At 38.0% G+C, this 13493-nt stretch overlaps 1 protein-coding gene across 3 annotated transcripts in view; it reads left to right on the forward strand.

The window, feature by feature from the left end:
• Positions 1 to 13493, forward strand: part of OSBPL8 (oxysterol binding protein like 8) — a 216193-nt gene that overhangs the window by 67891 nt on the left and 134809 nt on the right. For all 3 annotated transcript variants that reach the window (XM_030819936.1, XM_030819938.1, XM_030819937.1), the window contains exon 2: positions 6015 to 6123. In XM_030819936.1, the coding sequence (XP_030675796.1) occupies positions 6082 to 6123 (42 nt within the window). In that variant the 5' untranslated portion in view covers positions 6015 to 6081. The remainder of the gene's footprint in view (positions 1 to 6014; positions 6124 to 13493) is intronic.

The raw sequence follows: 13493 nt of genomic DNA on the forward strand, positions 1-13493 counted from the left end.
TACTTCAAATCATTGCTCACATGTCACCTTTTCAATGACACCTACTATGGCCATCCTATTTAAAATTGTAACCCTTTTTGATGGGGTTGTTTGTTTTTTTCTTGTAAATTTGTTTGAGTTCATTGTAGATTCTGGATATTAGCCCTTTGTCAGATGAGTAGGTTGCAAAAATTTTCTCCCATTCTGTAGGTTGCCTGTTCACTCTGATGGTAGTTTCTTTTGCTGTGCAGAAGCTCTTTAGTTTAATTAGATCCCATTTGTCAATTTTGGCATATTTTGTATGATGAATGCAGAGTATGTGTAAAACACTTTTGCTTTTGCTGCATACCAAAATATAATTGTGCAATACTTGAGCTGCAAGCTGGACTGACAGCAATTTTTCACTATTTTTTACCTAAAAAGAATGACTGACAAACAAGGTATGGTTAATTATACTGAGTTGTTTAGCAAGAATATTTTCAGAAATGAACAAAGTGAATCTGCCGCTTTAGGAAAATCAACTCATAATATTTGTTACCATGATAAGCTTTGAGCTTTCTAGGTCCGCAGAATTCTATGAACCCACATTTTCTAAATGAACAATGAACGATATGGGCAAAGGACATGAACAGACACTTCTCAAAAGAAGACATTTATGCAGCCAAAAAACACATGAAGAAATGCTCATCATCACTGGCCATCAGAGAAATGCAAATCAAAACCACAGTGAGATACCATCTCACACCAGTTAGAATGACCATCATTAAAAAAGCAGGAAACAACAGGTGCTGGAGAGGATGTGGAGAAACAGGAACACTTTTACACTGTTGGTGGGACTGTAAACTAGTTCAACCATTGTGGAAGTCAGTGTGGCGATTCCTCAGGGATCTCGAACTAGAAATACCATTTGACCCAGCCATCCCATTACTGGGTATATACCCAAAGGACTATAAATCATGCTGCTATAAAGACACATGCACACGTATGTTTATTGCGGCACTATTCACAATAGCAAAGAGTTGGAACCAACCCAAATGTCCAACAACGATAGACTGGATTAAGAAAATGTGGCACATATACACCATGGAATACTATGCAGCCATAAAAAATGATGAGTTCGTGTCCTTTGTAGGGACATGGATGAAACTGGAAAACATCATTCTCAGTAAACTATCGCAAGGACAAAAAAGCAAACACTGCATGTTCTCACTCATAGGTGGGAATTGAACAATGAGAACTCATGGACACAGGAAGGGGAACATCACACTCCGGGGACTGTTGTGGGGTTGGGGGATGGGGGAGGGACAGCATTAGGAGATATACCTAATGCTAAATGACGAGTTAATGGGTGCAGGAAATCAACATGGCACATGGATACATATGTAACAAACCTGCACATTGTGCACATGTACCCTAAAACCTAAAGTATAATAAAAATAAATAAATAAATAAAAAAATAAAATAAAAAAAGTGGTTAATAAAAAAAAAAATTGTAACCCTTTAATCCCTGGGTAGTCTTAGCCTGTTTTACTTTTTCCCATAGCGCTTACAATCTTCTAATATATAATTTATTAATTTATTATTTTTATTGTTTGTCTTCCCCTTCCAGAATATAAGCTCCATGAGGGCAGGGTTTGTTTGCTTTGCAAATTGATGTATTCAAAGTGGTCAGTATAATACCTAGGAATAGATGGATCCCTAAAATTGAATGGATAGGATGAAAAAAATCAGTAAAATATTTTTTGAAGTAAAAGCTGCTTATGATGTTTTGTTATTTTATTGTTAATATTGCAAATTTTTAGAATATAATAATGCAGTATTCAAATACAAATATCAGTGTGCATCCCATAGACATAATTTTTGTATCATCTGCTGTTTTGGATTCTCATTTATTCACTTAGATAATTGAGTTGACAGTATTAGTTAAGTGCAACAACTGTTAATGAAATGTCTACCATGCATAGCGCTGGAAAAACAGATCAGTAAAATAGCCTCTGTCCTTGAAGAGAATTGGCTCATGGGAACAAATAATTACAATATATTATAATACATGTAGTCAAGGAAAGTTTATATAATGTTTCTAAATTGAAAGAGCAGTCTCTTGGGCTACTGTATTGATTATATCAAAGGAACCAAATGCCAACCTTACAGAGTCCAATTAAATAATGTTTTCACTAGCCATTATATTTCAGTAAGGCCTTTTATACTTGTAGAAATAAGAAAATGTTTTTGAAACTCCAAGAAAATGATTAGAAGTCTACTGATTTTATTGGTTTTGGCTTTGTTATCTGTTTGAAGGAATAATTGTTAGAGAGGTTATTAGAGACCTCTGAATATTTATAGTTACTATGAGAGTTCAGGTTGTAGGTTTTGTTAGTGAAAAAGTCAGTCCTCTCGAACCCTGCTGCTGTTTTATCAACTAAATTTTTGTAGTATTCTAAATCTTTTTTTTTCTTTTTGAAGTAGGGTATTTCCCTGACCCCTTCATGGGACTCATGACAGGGATGCCTCATTTACTCGGCTTGCTACTCTCCACTCCTCATGAGAGGGAGTGCGTGAATGAACAGTGTGGGAACTGGAGTGCATGAGCACTGGAACTGGGTGGCCATTTCAGTGTCATCAGGATCAAACTCCACTCACTTGGACCTGCTGTGTTCCACCCCTTGCAGGAGGGAGTGTGTAGGTGAGCAGGTGCAGGAGCCAGAGCGAGTGCTTTTGGGCTCTGGCAGGAGCAAACTCTGTGCAGGCTCTGTGGCAGCGTCCAGGCGGGGTGCCTGTGACTCCTGAAGCCCCAGAGGGCATATTACAGTGCTCTTTTAGCTCTGCTGTCTGTGGATGGCTTAAGTGTTAACAAAAATTCAGTGGGACCTCTACCTTTTTGCATGAGACGGCTGCCTTCTGCCAATGAGGGCAAGGGGCCAGTGTGACAACCTTTTGTATCCACACTTGTGGCTCCCAAGCTCTTGTCCAGTGTCCGGGAAAAAAAATGAGGTTACATGAACAAATTGAAAGATGGTAAATGTGGGGGATTTGATTGCCATGAAAGTGGCTCTCAACGAGAAGGGGAGCTGAAAAGGGAATGGGACAGGTAGGTAATCTTTCCCTGAAGCCCAGCCTTCTCCAATCGGATTCTTCTCTGAAGTTACGCCATCAGGCTGTCCCTCTGAAGTCAAGCTGCTTCTCTCCAACGTCCAGCCATAGTCCCCGATGTCCAGCAGCTTCTCCTCTCTTCGGGCTGAGTCTGGGGTCTTTGTAGGCATAGGGTAGGGTTGGGCAGGACAGGGCCATGGGTGTTTTAGGAAAAGGCAACGTTTGAGCGGAAAAACAGGGATATAAGTTCTTGTTTTGGTCTGCCGTTTCATGCTTTTCGGCTTGAGGGTGGGGCTTTTGCCAGGGACCCGCCGTTTTCTGCCTAGAATTTCTCTGTCCCCTGTCCCTGTCAATTTCAGCAGTGTTCACAGCATCTTCACCAGGAGTAGATTCTATCTTCAGAAACCACTTTCTTTTTTCATCCATAAGAAGTAAGTCCTCATTCATTCAAGTTTTGTCTTGAGATTGCAGCCATTCAGTTACATCTTCAGACTCCACTTCTAATTCTGGTTCTCTTGCTATCTTCACCACATCAGTAGCGACTGCCTGCACTGAGGTCTCGAAATCCACAAAGTCATCCATAAGGGTTGGAATCAACTTCTTCCAAATTCTTGTGAATGTTGGTATTTTGACCTCCTCCTGTGACTCACAAGTGTACTTAGTGACATTTAGAATGGTGAATCTTTTCCATTAGGTTTTCAAACTTTGCCCAGATCCATCAGAGGAATCACTATCTCTGGCAGCTTATGGTCTTACTGAATGTGTTTCTTAAATAATAAGACATAGAAGTTAAAATTACTCCTTGATTCATGGGCTGCAGAATAGATGTTGTGTTAGCAGAGATGAAAACAACATTAATCTTTTTGTACATCTCCACCAGAACTTTTGGGTGACCAAGTGCATTGTCAGTGAGTGGTAATATTTTGAAAGGAATATTGTTTCTAAGCAGTAGTCTCAACAGTGAGCTTAAAATTTTAGTAAACCATGCTGTAAACAGATGTGCTATCATACAGGCTTTGTTGTTTTATTTATAGTGCACAGGCAGAGTAGTTGTAGCATAATTCTTGAAAGGGCCCTAGAATTTTTGGAATGGTAAATGAACATTGACTTCAACGTCAAGTCACCAGCTGCATTAGCCCCGAACAAGAGAGTCAGTTTGTCCTTTGCAGCTTTGAAATCTGACATTGACTTCTTTTCTCTAGATATGAAAGTCCTTAATGGCATCTTCTAATAGAAGGCTATTTCATCTATATTGAAAACCTGTTGTTTAGTGTAGCCATGTTCATCAATGATCTTAGCTAGATCTTTTGGATAACTTACTGCAGTTTCTCCAAGTAGCACTTGCTACTTCACCTTGCATTTTGATGTTATAGAGATGGCTTCTTTCCTTAAACCTCATGAACCAACCTCTGCTGGCTTCAGACTTCTCTTCTGCAGCTTTCTCACCTCTCTCAGCCTGTATAGAATTGAAGAGAGTTAGGCCCTTGCCTGTATAATTAGCTTGATCTTCTATCCAGACCACTCAAACTTGCTGTATATCAGCAATAAGGCTGTTTTGCTTGCTTATCATTTGTGTGTTCATTGGAATAGGACTTTTAATTTCTTCCAAGAACTTTTACTTTGCATTCATGACATGGCTGTTTGGTGTAAGAGGCCATGCTTCTGGCTTTTGACATGTCTTCCTCACTAAGCTTAATCATTTTTAGCTTTTGATTTAAAGTGAAATATGTGGGTCTTCCTTTTACTTGAACACTTAGAGGCCTTTGTAGTGTTATTAATTGGACTAATTTCAATATTATTGTGTCTGATGGAATAGAGAAGAGCCAGGAGAAAGAGAAAATGGGAGAATGGCAGATGGGTAGAACAGTCAAAACCGCACACATTTATCAGTTCAGTTACTTGTTTTATATGGCTGCAGTTTGTGGTGCCCCAAAATGACTATAATAGTAATATCAAGGATTATTGATCACAGATTGCTGAACAGATATTTTAATGAAAAGTTTTGAAATATTTGAGAGTTACCAAACTATGACACAGAGACACAAAGTGAGCACATGCTGTTGGAAAAGTGATACCGATAGACTTGCTTGCTGCAAGGTTGTCACCAACCTTTATTTTGTAAAAAAGGCAGTATCTCTTTGTGCAGTAAAGCGAAACACATTAAAACAAGGCATGCCTGTAGGCATACATATTCATGGTAAAAATGGAAATATACAGAAGAACAAAGGGTATCTTATATATGTAATGTTCCATCACTCACATTTCCCACCTCATGTGTTGTGATCCTCTTTCCAGTTTAGTATATATAGATCTACTTCATTTTTTAAAATTGCTGCATGATATTCTATTGTATGTCTGTAATATAATTTAAGGAAGCTTCTAGCCATCAACATTAAAGTTGTTTCTAGTTTTTTTCATCAGATTACTGTGTTGGAATTGTTTATATATTTCTGTGCATTTGTATATCTGTGGGAAAATTTCTAGTCTTGAAATTGCTGGATTAAAACATACATATTTTTAATTGTCCTTCAAAAAATTGTCCTGATTTATATTCTCATAACACCAGTACGTGAGAATATCTGTTTCCCCACATTATCTTCCATGATGGATTTTAGCATACCTTTTAGTTTTTACCAATGTAATAATGAAAAACAAATTTATTTCATTAGTTGTAAGTAGATTTATGCATCCTTTCAAATTTTAGGCAATCTCATGTTTAACCTTGCTCTTACTATTTTTCTTCACTTGGAATATTTTTTTCTTCTTTCATTTTTCTCTGAACCTTTACCATTCTTCAAGCCCATGTCAAAAATTTTTTTTTTAATTATTGAGTTTCCGAATAACCTCAGACTAAAATGACTTTTCACTCCTAATAAACTCAGTGCTTTATTTCTACTTGTCACAGTTTTATACCAGTCTTAATAAATATGATTTTCTTATTTTAGGATTTGCAGATTAATAGGATGGCTGTGCATTAATGGAAAGAGAAGCATAAACCTATCTTCTTTCATTATGGAGGGAGGTTTGGCAGATGGAGAACCTGATCGAACTTCGGTGAGTAGTTCAAATATGACATAGGTTCTATCATCTGTAACTGTGAAGTGTTTGATGTAAGCTAGGGTTTTGTTTTTAAAATATATTAAAAACAAACTTTTAAAAACTATGTTTTAAAATAATGCTTTAACTCCTTGAGAATTACAGATACTTTAAATGATATGAAAATTACAGATAGCTAGCTGGGCATGGTGGCTCACACCTGTAATCCTAGAACTTTGGGAGGCTGAGACGGGTGGATTACCTGAGCTCAGGAGTTCAAGACCAGCCTGGGCAACATGGCGAAACCCTGTCTCTACTAAAAATACAAAAATTAGCCAGGTGTGGTGGCACATGCCTGTAGTCCCAGTTACTTGGGAGGCTGAGGCATGAGAATTGCTTGAACTCGGGAGGTGGAGGTTGCAGTAAGCCAAGATAGCACCTCTGCACTCCAGCCTGGGTGACAAAGTCAGACTCTGTCTCTAAAAAAAAAACAACAAAAATTACAAATAGCTTAAAGCTTGTTGGAGCACACCAGTTTTCTGATATTTCTGCTCCATCCTCCTCCTCTTATTTTACCTATCCTTCCAGCCATATAGTGAAAGACATACTGATAGAATAATTTGTTTTCTCCCAAAACCTCTGTCTTAAGTGAAATCAAGAGAATGTTAACATTTGAGGAAATTAAATGCCTCCAAATCTCAAATCACATGCAGCTATGAGTAATAGTGGGAATGAAACAGTTAAAATAATTAAGAGCAATTGCCATATATATTCTTTTTATAAAAATATAAAGATTTAATAAACATTTCTGCCCTGTGATCATAATTGAATTATATTCTGAAATTAAACAAGTAGTGGGTAGCAGGAAAAGTATACCTTACCCAATACATTAAAAAAAAAAATCACTAGTAGGATGGACTAAATGATGATTTGTCATTTTTTTCTCACTGTACAAAAAGATTTTACTCCAGAATAATTTCATTTTCAATTATCTTATTGCATTTTGAGAGACTCCATTATGTATTGATGTATAGACTCTTAGAAATGTTTCTGTTACCTAAAGTAAAGGTGCCTCCTTCAGTAAGGAGTAGTCAGCTCGTAGCTTTATCATTAGTTAGGTGATAGGTTCTTTAACAAATTTACATTGTTGGAATAAGGTAGAGCCCAACTTTTCTGTCTTTTATATTACTATGGAATTGTGAGTCACTTTTAGATTGAGGTGTTTGTAAATTTTAGTTTAGTGAATGTCCTTTGTTCAGGCTCCAGTGTAGGAACAGTCTAATGATTGATAGCAAAATGCAGTTTTGCTGACTTATATTAACTTGGTCCCAGACTTTCTTGAATTTCTGGTTCAGTCTTGTTTGGGGTTCTTAAATGATCAAAAAAAGTTAAACTTTAAAATAAGTTGTTAGTAGAGAAGAAAATGGGTGTGGAAATAACTTGGCTTATGAAGAAGGCTGTTGTCACATTGATTTAAATGAAAAACGGATGGTAAGTTACTTTATTTTTACTATAATTTCAGAAGAAAAGTTAATATTAAGCCTTGTCTGTACAACTTATGTTTGTTTTATCATAAACTTTACCTTTTTTTTTTTTTTATATCTAATGGACTTTCTTAGATTCTTTCAACTCAAATGCTTTTGGTCTTTTAGTGATATTAAAAATATCAGTTGCTGTTTTTAAGTGTATACTTTGTTAGACTGTCCTCATAACAGCTATTAAAGGTAGATATTTGTTTATCCTCACTTTTAGAGGTAGGGAAATAGGCTCAGAGAGGTTAATTATCTTCTCTAAGACTTCACAGCTTAAGCGACAGAACTGAAATCTGTCTGTCTCTGAATACTTTACTAGTAAGATGTTGACTACATACCTATATTTCTGAATAGAGTGTCTTAAAATTTTGTTGTTACCTTTCAAAGTATGTATCCAAGTAAATGTTATTACATTTTATTACCAGACTCCTTTGGCTAAAGTAATAAAGTTTTAGTCATTTTTGGAGTGCAGTGGCGTGATCTCTGCTCACCGCAACCTCCACCTCCTGGTTCAAGCGATTCTCCTACCTCAGCCTCCTGAGTAGCTGGGATTACAGGCAAGTGCCACCACGCTTGGCTAATTTTTTGTATTTTTAGTAGGGACGGGGTTTCTCCATGTTGGTCAGGATGGTCTCAAACTCCCAACTTCAGATGATCCACCTGCCTCAGCCTTCCAAAGTGCTGAGCTACCGTGCCCGGCCTTAGTCACTTAGTCACTATTCCAAATTTTGTTGATATTGAGCAGTTAAAAGTTGTTTAAAAAGTAGTGAGAGGCCGGGCACGGTACGTCACACCTGTAATCCCAGCACTTCGGGAGGCCAAGGCGGGTGGATCACCTGAGGTCAGGAGTTCGAGACCAGCCTGGCCAGCACGATGAAACCCTGTCCCTACTAAAAATACAAAAAAATTAGCCAGATGTGGTGGCAGGCACCTGTAATCCCAGCTACTGAGGAGGCTGAGGCAGGAGAATTGCTTGAACCTGGGAGGCAGAGGTTGCAGTGAGCTGAGATCGCGCCACTGCACTCTAGCCTGGGCAAGAAGAGCAAAACTCCATCTCAAAAAAGTAATAAAAAAACAAGTAGTGAGAACAATTTTTCTTTTCTTATTCATTAGGTTCCTTCTGTGAAATATTATCGCTAATTTTAGAGAAAATAATACCAATAATTTCAGTGTAAACTACTGAAATATTCTGTATTTGAAACTAACGTTGAGGTCCACTTTTGAGTTAGCTATAAAATAATCACCTTTGAACTGCTTGGTCCAAGCTAGTTACTGTTTAGATCTGGGAGAAGTGGATCAGAACATGAGCTCTGTAAGACATTTAGCTACATGTTAAAATCTGAGCCCTGTCACTTAGTTGTATGACCTGGGTAGTAAATTCTCCAGGTTTCTAGTTTCCTTATAAATAGAGATAATTGTAATATCTACCTCCCAAAGTTATTTTCAATATTAATTGAGAAAATATGTCAATAAAGTGCCTATTACAAGGCTACACATATGTAAACATCCATTAAATAAAAGCAACTATTTTTATTGTTATTATAACTATTAATATTAAGCCTTCTCTACAAAAAGATAAATAATTAAAAGTCAGGAGAAGCCTGTGAAGTTTCAGTGATTGCTCCACACTAGAGTAGTTGGAGAAGCTTTCTTAAGAGAACATAAACTTTGAATTGCACGTGAACGTAGGGATCATAGGATTGAAAATGACCAAGGAAAGCATGCCAGGTGAGAGAATAGCAAGAGGCAAGGCTAAATAGGGAATTAATTGCTCAGTTTATTCAGGGTATAATTAGTAAAAAATATTAAGGCAGGATGGAAGGAAGTGAGTGATGTTTAGAGGAATAATAATGGATATGCCAGATAGAGACCAAATTTATGGAAGGCTTTGAGTGCTAGACCAGGGATTTTGGATTTGATTCTGCAAGTAATGGTTTGTCATTTAGTATTTTTATGTAGATGAATCTGAAAGCAGTGTATAAAATGATTTGGAGGAGTGAATATTAAGAGAGTATTACAAGGTCGGGCTCAGTGGCTCACGCCTGTAATCTCAGCAGTTCGGGAGGCCGAGGCGTACAGATCACCTAAGGTCAGGAGTTCAAAACCAGCCTGGCCAACATGGTGAAACCCCGTCTCTACTAAAAATACAAAAATTAGCCAGGTGGGGTGGCGGGCACCTGTAATCCCAGCTACCCAGGAGGCTGAGACATGAGAATTGTCTGAAGTCGGGAGGCTGAGGTTGCAGTTAGCTGAGATCATGCCATTGCACTCCAGCCTGGGCGACAAGAGTGAAACGCTATCTCAAAAAAAAAAAAAAAAAAAGTATTACAGTGATCTTGGGGTGAGGTTGTGAAAAAAATCTGACTTTATTATTCATTTGCTTTCCTTCTTGCACATAATACAATTTTTTTTTTTTTTTTTGAGACAGAGTCTCGCTCTGTTGCCCAGGTTGGAGTGCAGTGGCATGGTCTCGGCTCACTGGAACCTCCATCTCCCTGATTCAAACAGTTCGCCTGCCTCAGCCTCCCAAGTAGCTGGGATTACAGGTGCATGCCACCACGCCAGGCTAATTTTTTTGTATTTTTAGTAGAGATGGGGTTTCACCATGTTGGCCAGATGGTCTCGCACTCCTGACCTCAGGCGATCCATCCGCCTCGGCCTCCCAAAGTGCTGGGATTACAGGCATGAGCCACTGTAGCCGGCAAATACTATATATATTTTTTGAGACAGAGTCTCACTCTGTCACCCAGGCTGGAGTGCAGTGGCACAATCGGCTCACTGCAACCTCCGCCTCCCGGGTTCACACCATTTTCCTGTCTCAGCCTCCTGAGTAGCTGGGACTACAGGCATGCGCCACCATGCCCGGCTAATTTTGTATTTTTAGTAGAGACGGGGTTTTTCCATGTTGGTCAGGCTGGTCTCGAACTCCCGACCTCAAGTGATCTGCCCGCCTCAGCCTCCAAAAGTGTTGGGATTACAGGCGTGAGCCACTGCACCTGGCCTATCTTTTGAAGTATTTCTGAAGTATTATTTCTTTTATCTCTTGAAGCGAAGGAAACTGCTTCATAAGTTTTATTAGAGGGCAAAATCTTTTATTGTATTAAAATTGATTTTATAAATGATTTTTTAGAAGAAAACAACAATTTAAAAAATATGTATGAATCTTTTTTGTGTGTATAAGGGCTCTCAATTGAGAAAATCTTTAAGATTCTAATTCAGGTTGGGTACCTTGAATCCAAAAGCTTTCTGAAGTGGAAGGAACTGCAAAAATGATTTAGTTCAGCAGTTCTTAGAATATAGTCAATGAGTGTCTTCCTGGAGAGCCTAGAGATAATCCAACTTCCTGTAACTGATTTTTACATACTAGGTGAGTTATTCATAATTTAGATTTGGTGATCATAAAGTAAAATTGCTGTGTTATTAGAGTTTATTCAAAGCCTTAAATCATATTCTAAGAAGCCCAGCTATCTATAAAAATTAGCAACATTTTAGAGCTTGTGCATGAAAATTAATGGAATTATACCACTTTTTGCTACAGCAAGTATTATTTTGAGTGGGTCACAGTTTTTAAATATTGCTGTTTTTGTCCTGTTATAAATACTATTAGATTAACTTCATTATTATGATTATTGATTTAGTGTATTATGTGGTGTTAGTGATAGCATCTTTCTAACAATACTATTCACATTTTTTTTTTATTTTTAAAATTTTTGCAGAGACAGGGTTTTGCTCTGTTGCCCAGGCTGGACTGTAGTCGTGCGATCCTAGCTCACTGCAGCCTTGAATTCCTGGGCTTAAGTGATCCTCCCACCTCAGCCTCCAGAGTAGCTTGGACTACAGGCCTGCCCCACTCTGTCTGGCTAATTTCTAAATTTTATTTTAATAGACACAGGGTCTTGCTGTGTTTCCCAGGCTGTAACAACAGTAGTTTTTTATGTACAACTTCCCACTAATTGGCCTCTAAGGCATTTGTACATTCAAGTTTAATGATAATTTATCCATATGCCAATTACTAATCCTCTGAAAGTATTGTTTTACAATAGCACTTCTTTAAATTTTACCGTTGGTCATTGTGCTCTTATCCTATTGCGACTGTAACAAATTGCCACAGATTTAGAGGCTCAAAACAACACAAATTTATTCTCTTAGCAGTTCTGGAAGTCAGAAATCTGAAAGCAAAGTGTTAGCAGGGTTGTTTTCCTTCTGAAGACTCTGAGGGAAGAATCCGTTTTCTTGCTTTTATCAGTATCTAGAGAATGCATTCATTTTTTTGGCTCATGGCCCCTTCCTTGTATCACTTCAACCTTTGTCTTTTGTTATCACATACCCTGCTGCTCATTTAGGCCCTCCTGTTTCCTCCTTATAAGGACACTTATGACTACATTGAGCTCAGTTACATAACCCACTCAGGAAATCAGGTAACTGCCCTATATCAAGATCCTTAACCTAATCACATCTGCAGAGCCCCTTTCACTGTAGAAGGTAACATTAACAGCTTCCAGGGATTAGGGTGTGGACATATTTGGGAGGCCATTATTCTTTCCTCCAGAGCCAGTATTAACCTCTGGAGTAACCTAACCTGTTGGAAGTGGGTCCTGTTGTTGGATAACCCAAAGTCTGTGGTCTGCCCAGGCATCTCACCTGAGGAGTTGCCAGCTAGACTGAAGTCGTAAATAATGAAAATTCTTAGGTTGCAGGAATCTCCTTATGTAAAGTTAAAATAGCTGTGAAGATTTTAGTCACCAGTTTATTACTTACATTCTTATTTTCTCATGTTAAAATAATTTCATCTTCCCAACAGCTGCTTGCTAACTCTAACAGTTTGTATTAATCATACATACAAGATTGGTAATATAAGTTATTCTTGAACTGAAATGGAGTAGTAGAATGTATCCCAATGTACCCATTACTCATCTTCAACAATTATCAACTTGGGTCGACATCGTTTCATCTATACTCCCACCTTCCTAAGCCAGAGTTTTTGAACAAATCTTAGATAAATCACTGTATTCATAAGTATTTACTGTCTGTATATATCTCCAAAATATAAAGACTTTAAAACTTTGATCACAAATACGTTATTCCTAAAAATTAATAACTCTTTAGTCAGATATTCAGTGTCTACCCTTCCCTAGTTCTCTCATATTCTTTTTTTTCTTTTTGAGATGGAGTTTCGCTCTTGTTGCCCAGGCTGGAGTGCAATGGCACGATCTCGGCTCACTGCAACCTCTGCCTCCCGGGTTCAACCGATTCTCCTGCCTCAGCCTTCCGAGTAGCTGGGATTACAGGCATGCGCCACCATGCCCAGCTAATTTTTGTATTTTTAGTAGAGACAGGGTTTCTCTGTGTTGGTTATGCTGGTCTTGAACTCCCGATCTCAGGTGATCCGCCAGCCTCAGCTTCCCAAAGTGCTGGGATTACAGGCATGAGCCACCGCGCCCAGCCTCTCATATTCTTTTTATAGTAGGTTGTTGTGTTGGACTTAGTTGATAAGTCACAAGTCTTTTTGAATCTTTTAAATCTCTCCTATATCTGTTAATTTTTACCTTTCAATTTATTGAAAAAACAATATAGTTTATTCTGTGGAGTTTTCTACAATATGAGTTTTCCCCTCATGGTGATGTTTAAGGTGTTCATCAGTCCCTTGTATTTCCTGCAAGTTGGTTGTTAGAATTAGAGGCTTGCACAGATCAAGGTTCAAATTTTTTTTGACAATAATGATGTATAAATGGTGTTGTATGTAACCGTCAGGAGGCACATAATGTCTGGTTCTCTCTCTTTATGTGGTAATAGCAACCATTGATGATCATTGCCTAGATCTGTTAGTTTGATAGGGGTAAACATTAGAATTCTAAT

This window comes from Nomascus leucogenys, chromosome 10 (genome assembly GCF_006542625.1).
Source record: "Nomascus leucogenys isolate Asia chromosome 10, Asia_NLE_v1, whole genome shotgun sequence".
Lineage (NCBI taxonomy): Eukaryota > Metazoa > Chordata > Mammalia > Primates > Hylobatidae > Nomascus > Nomascus leucogenys.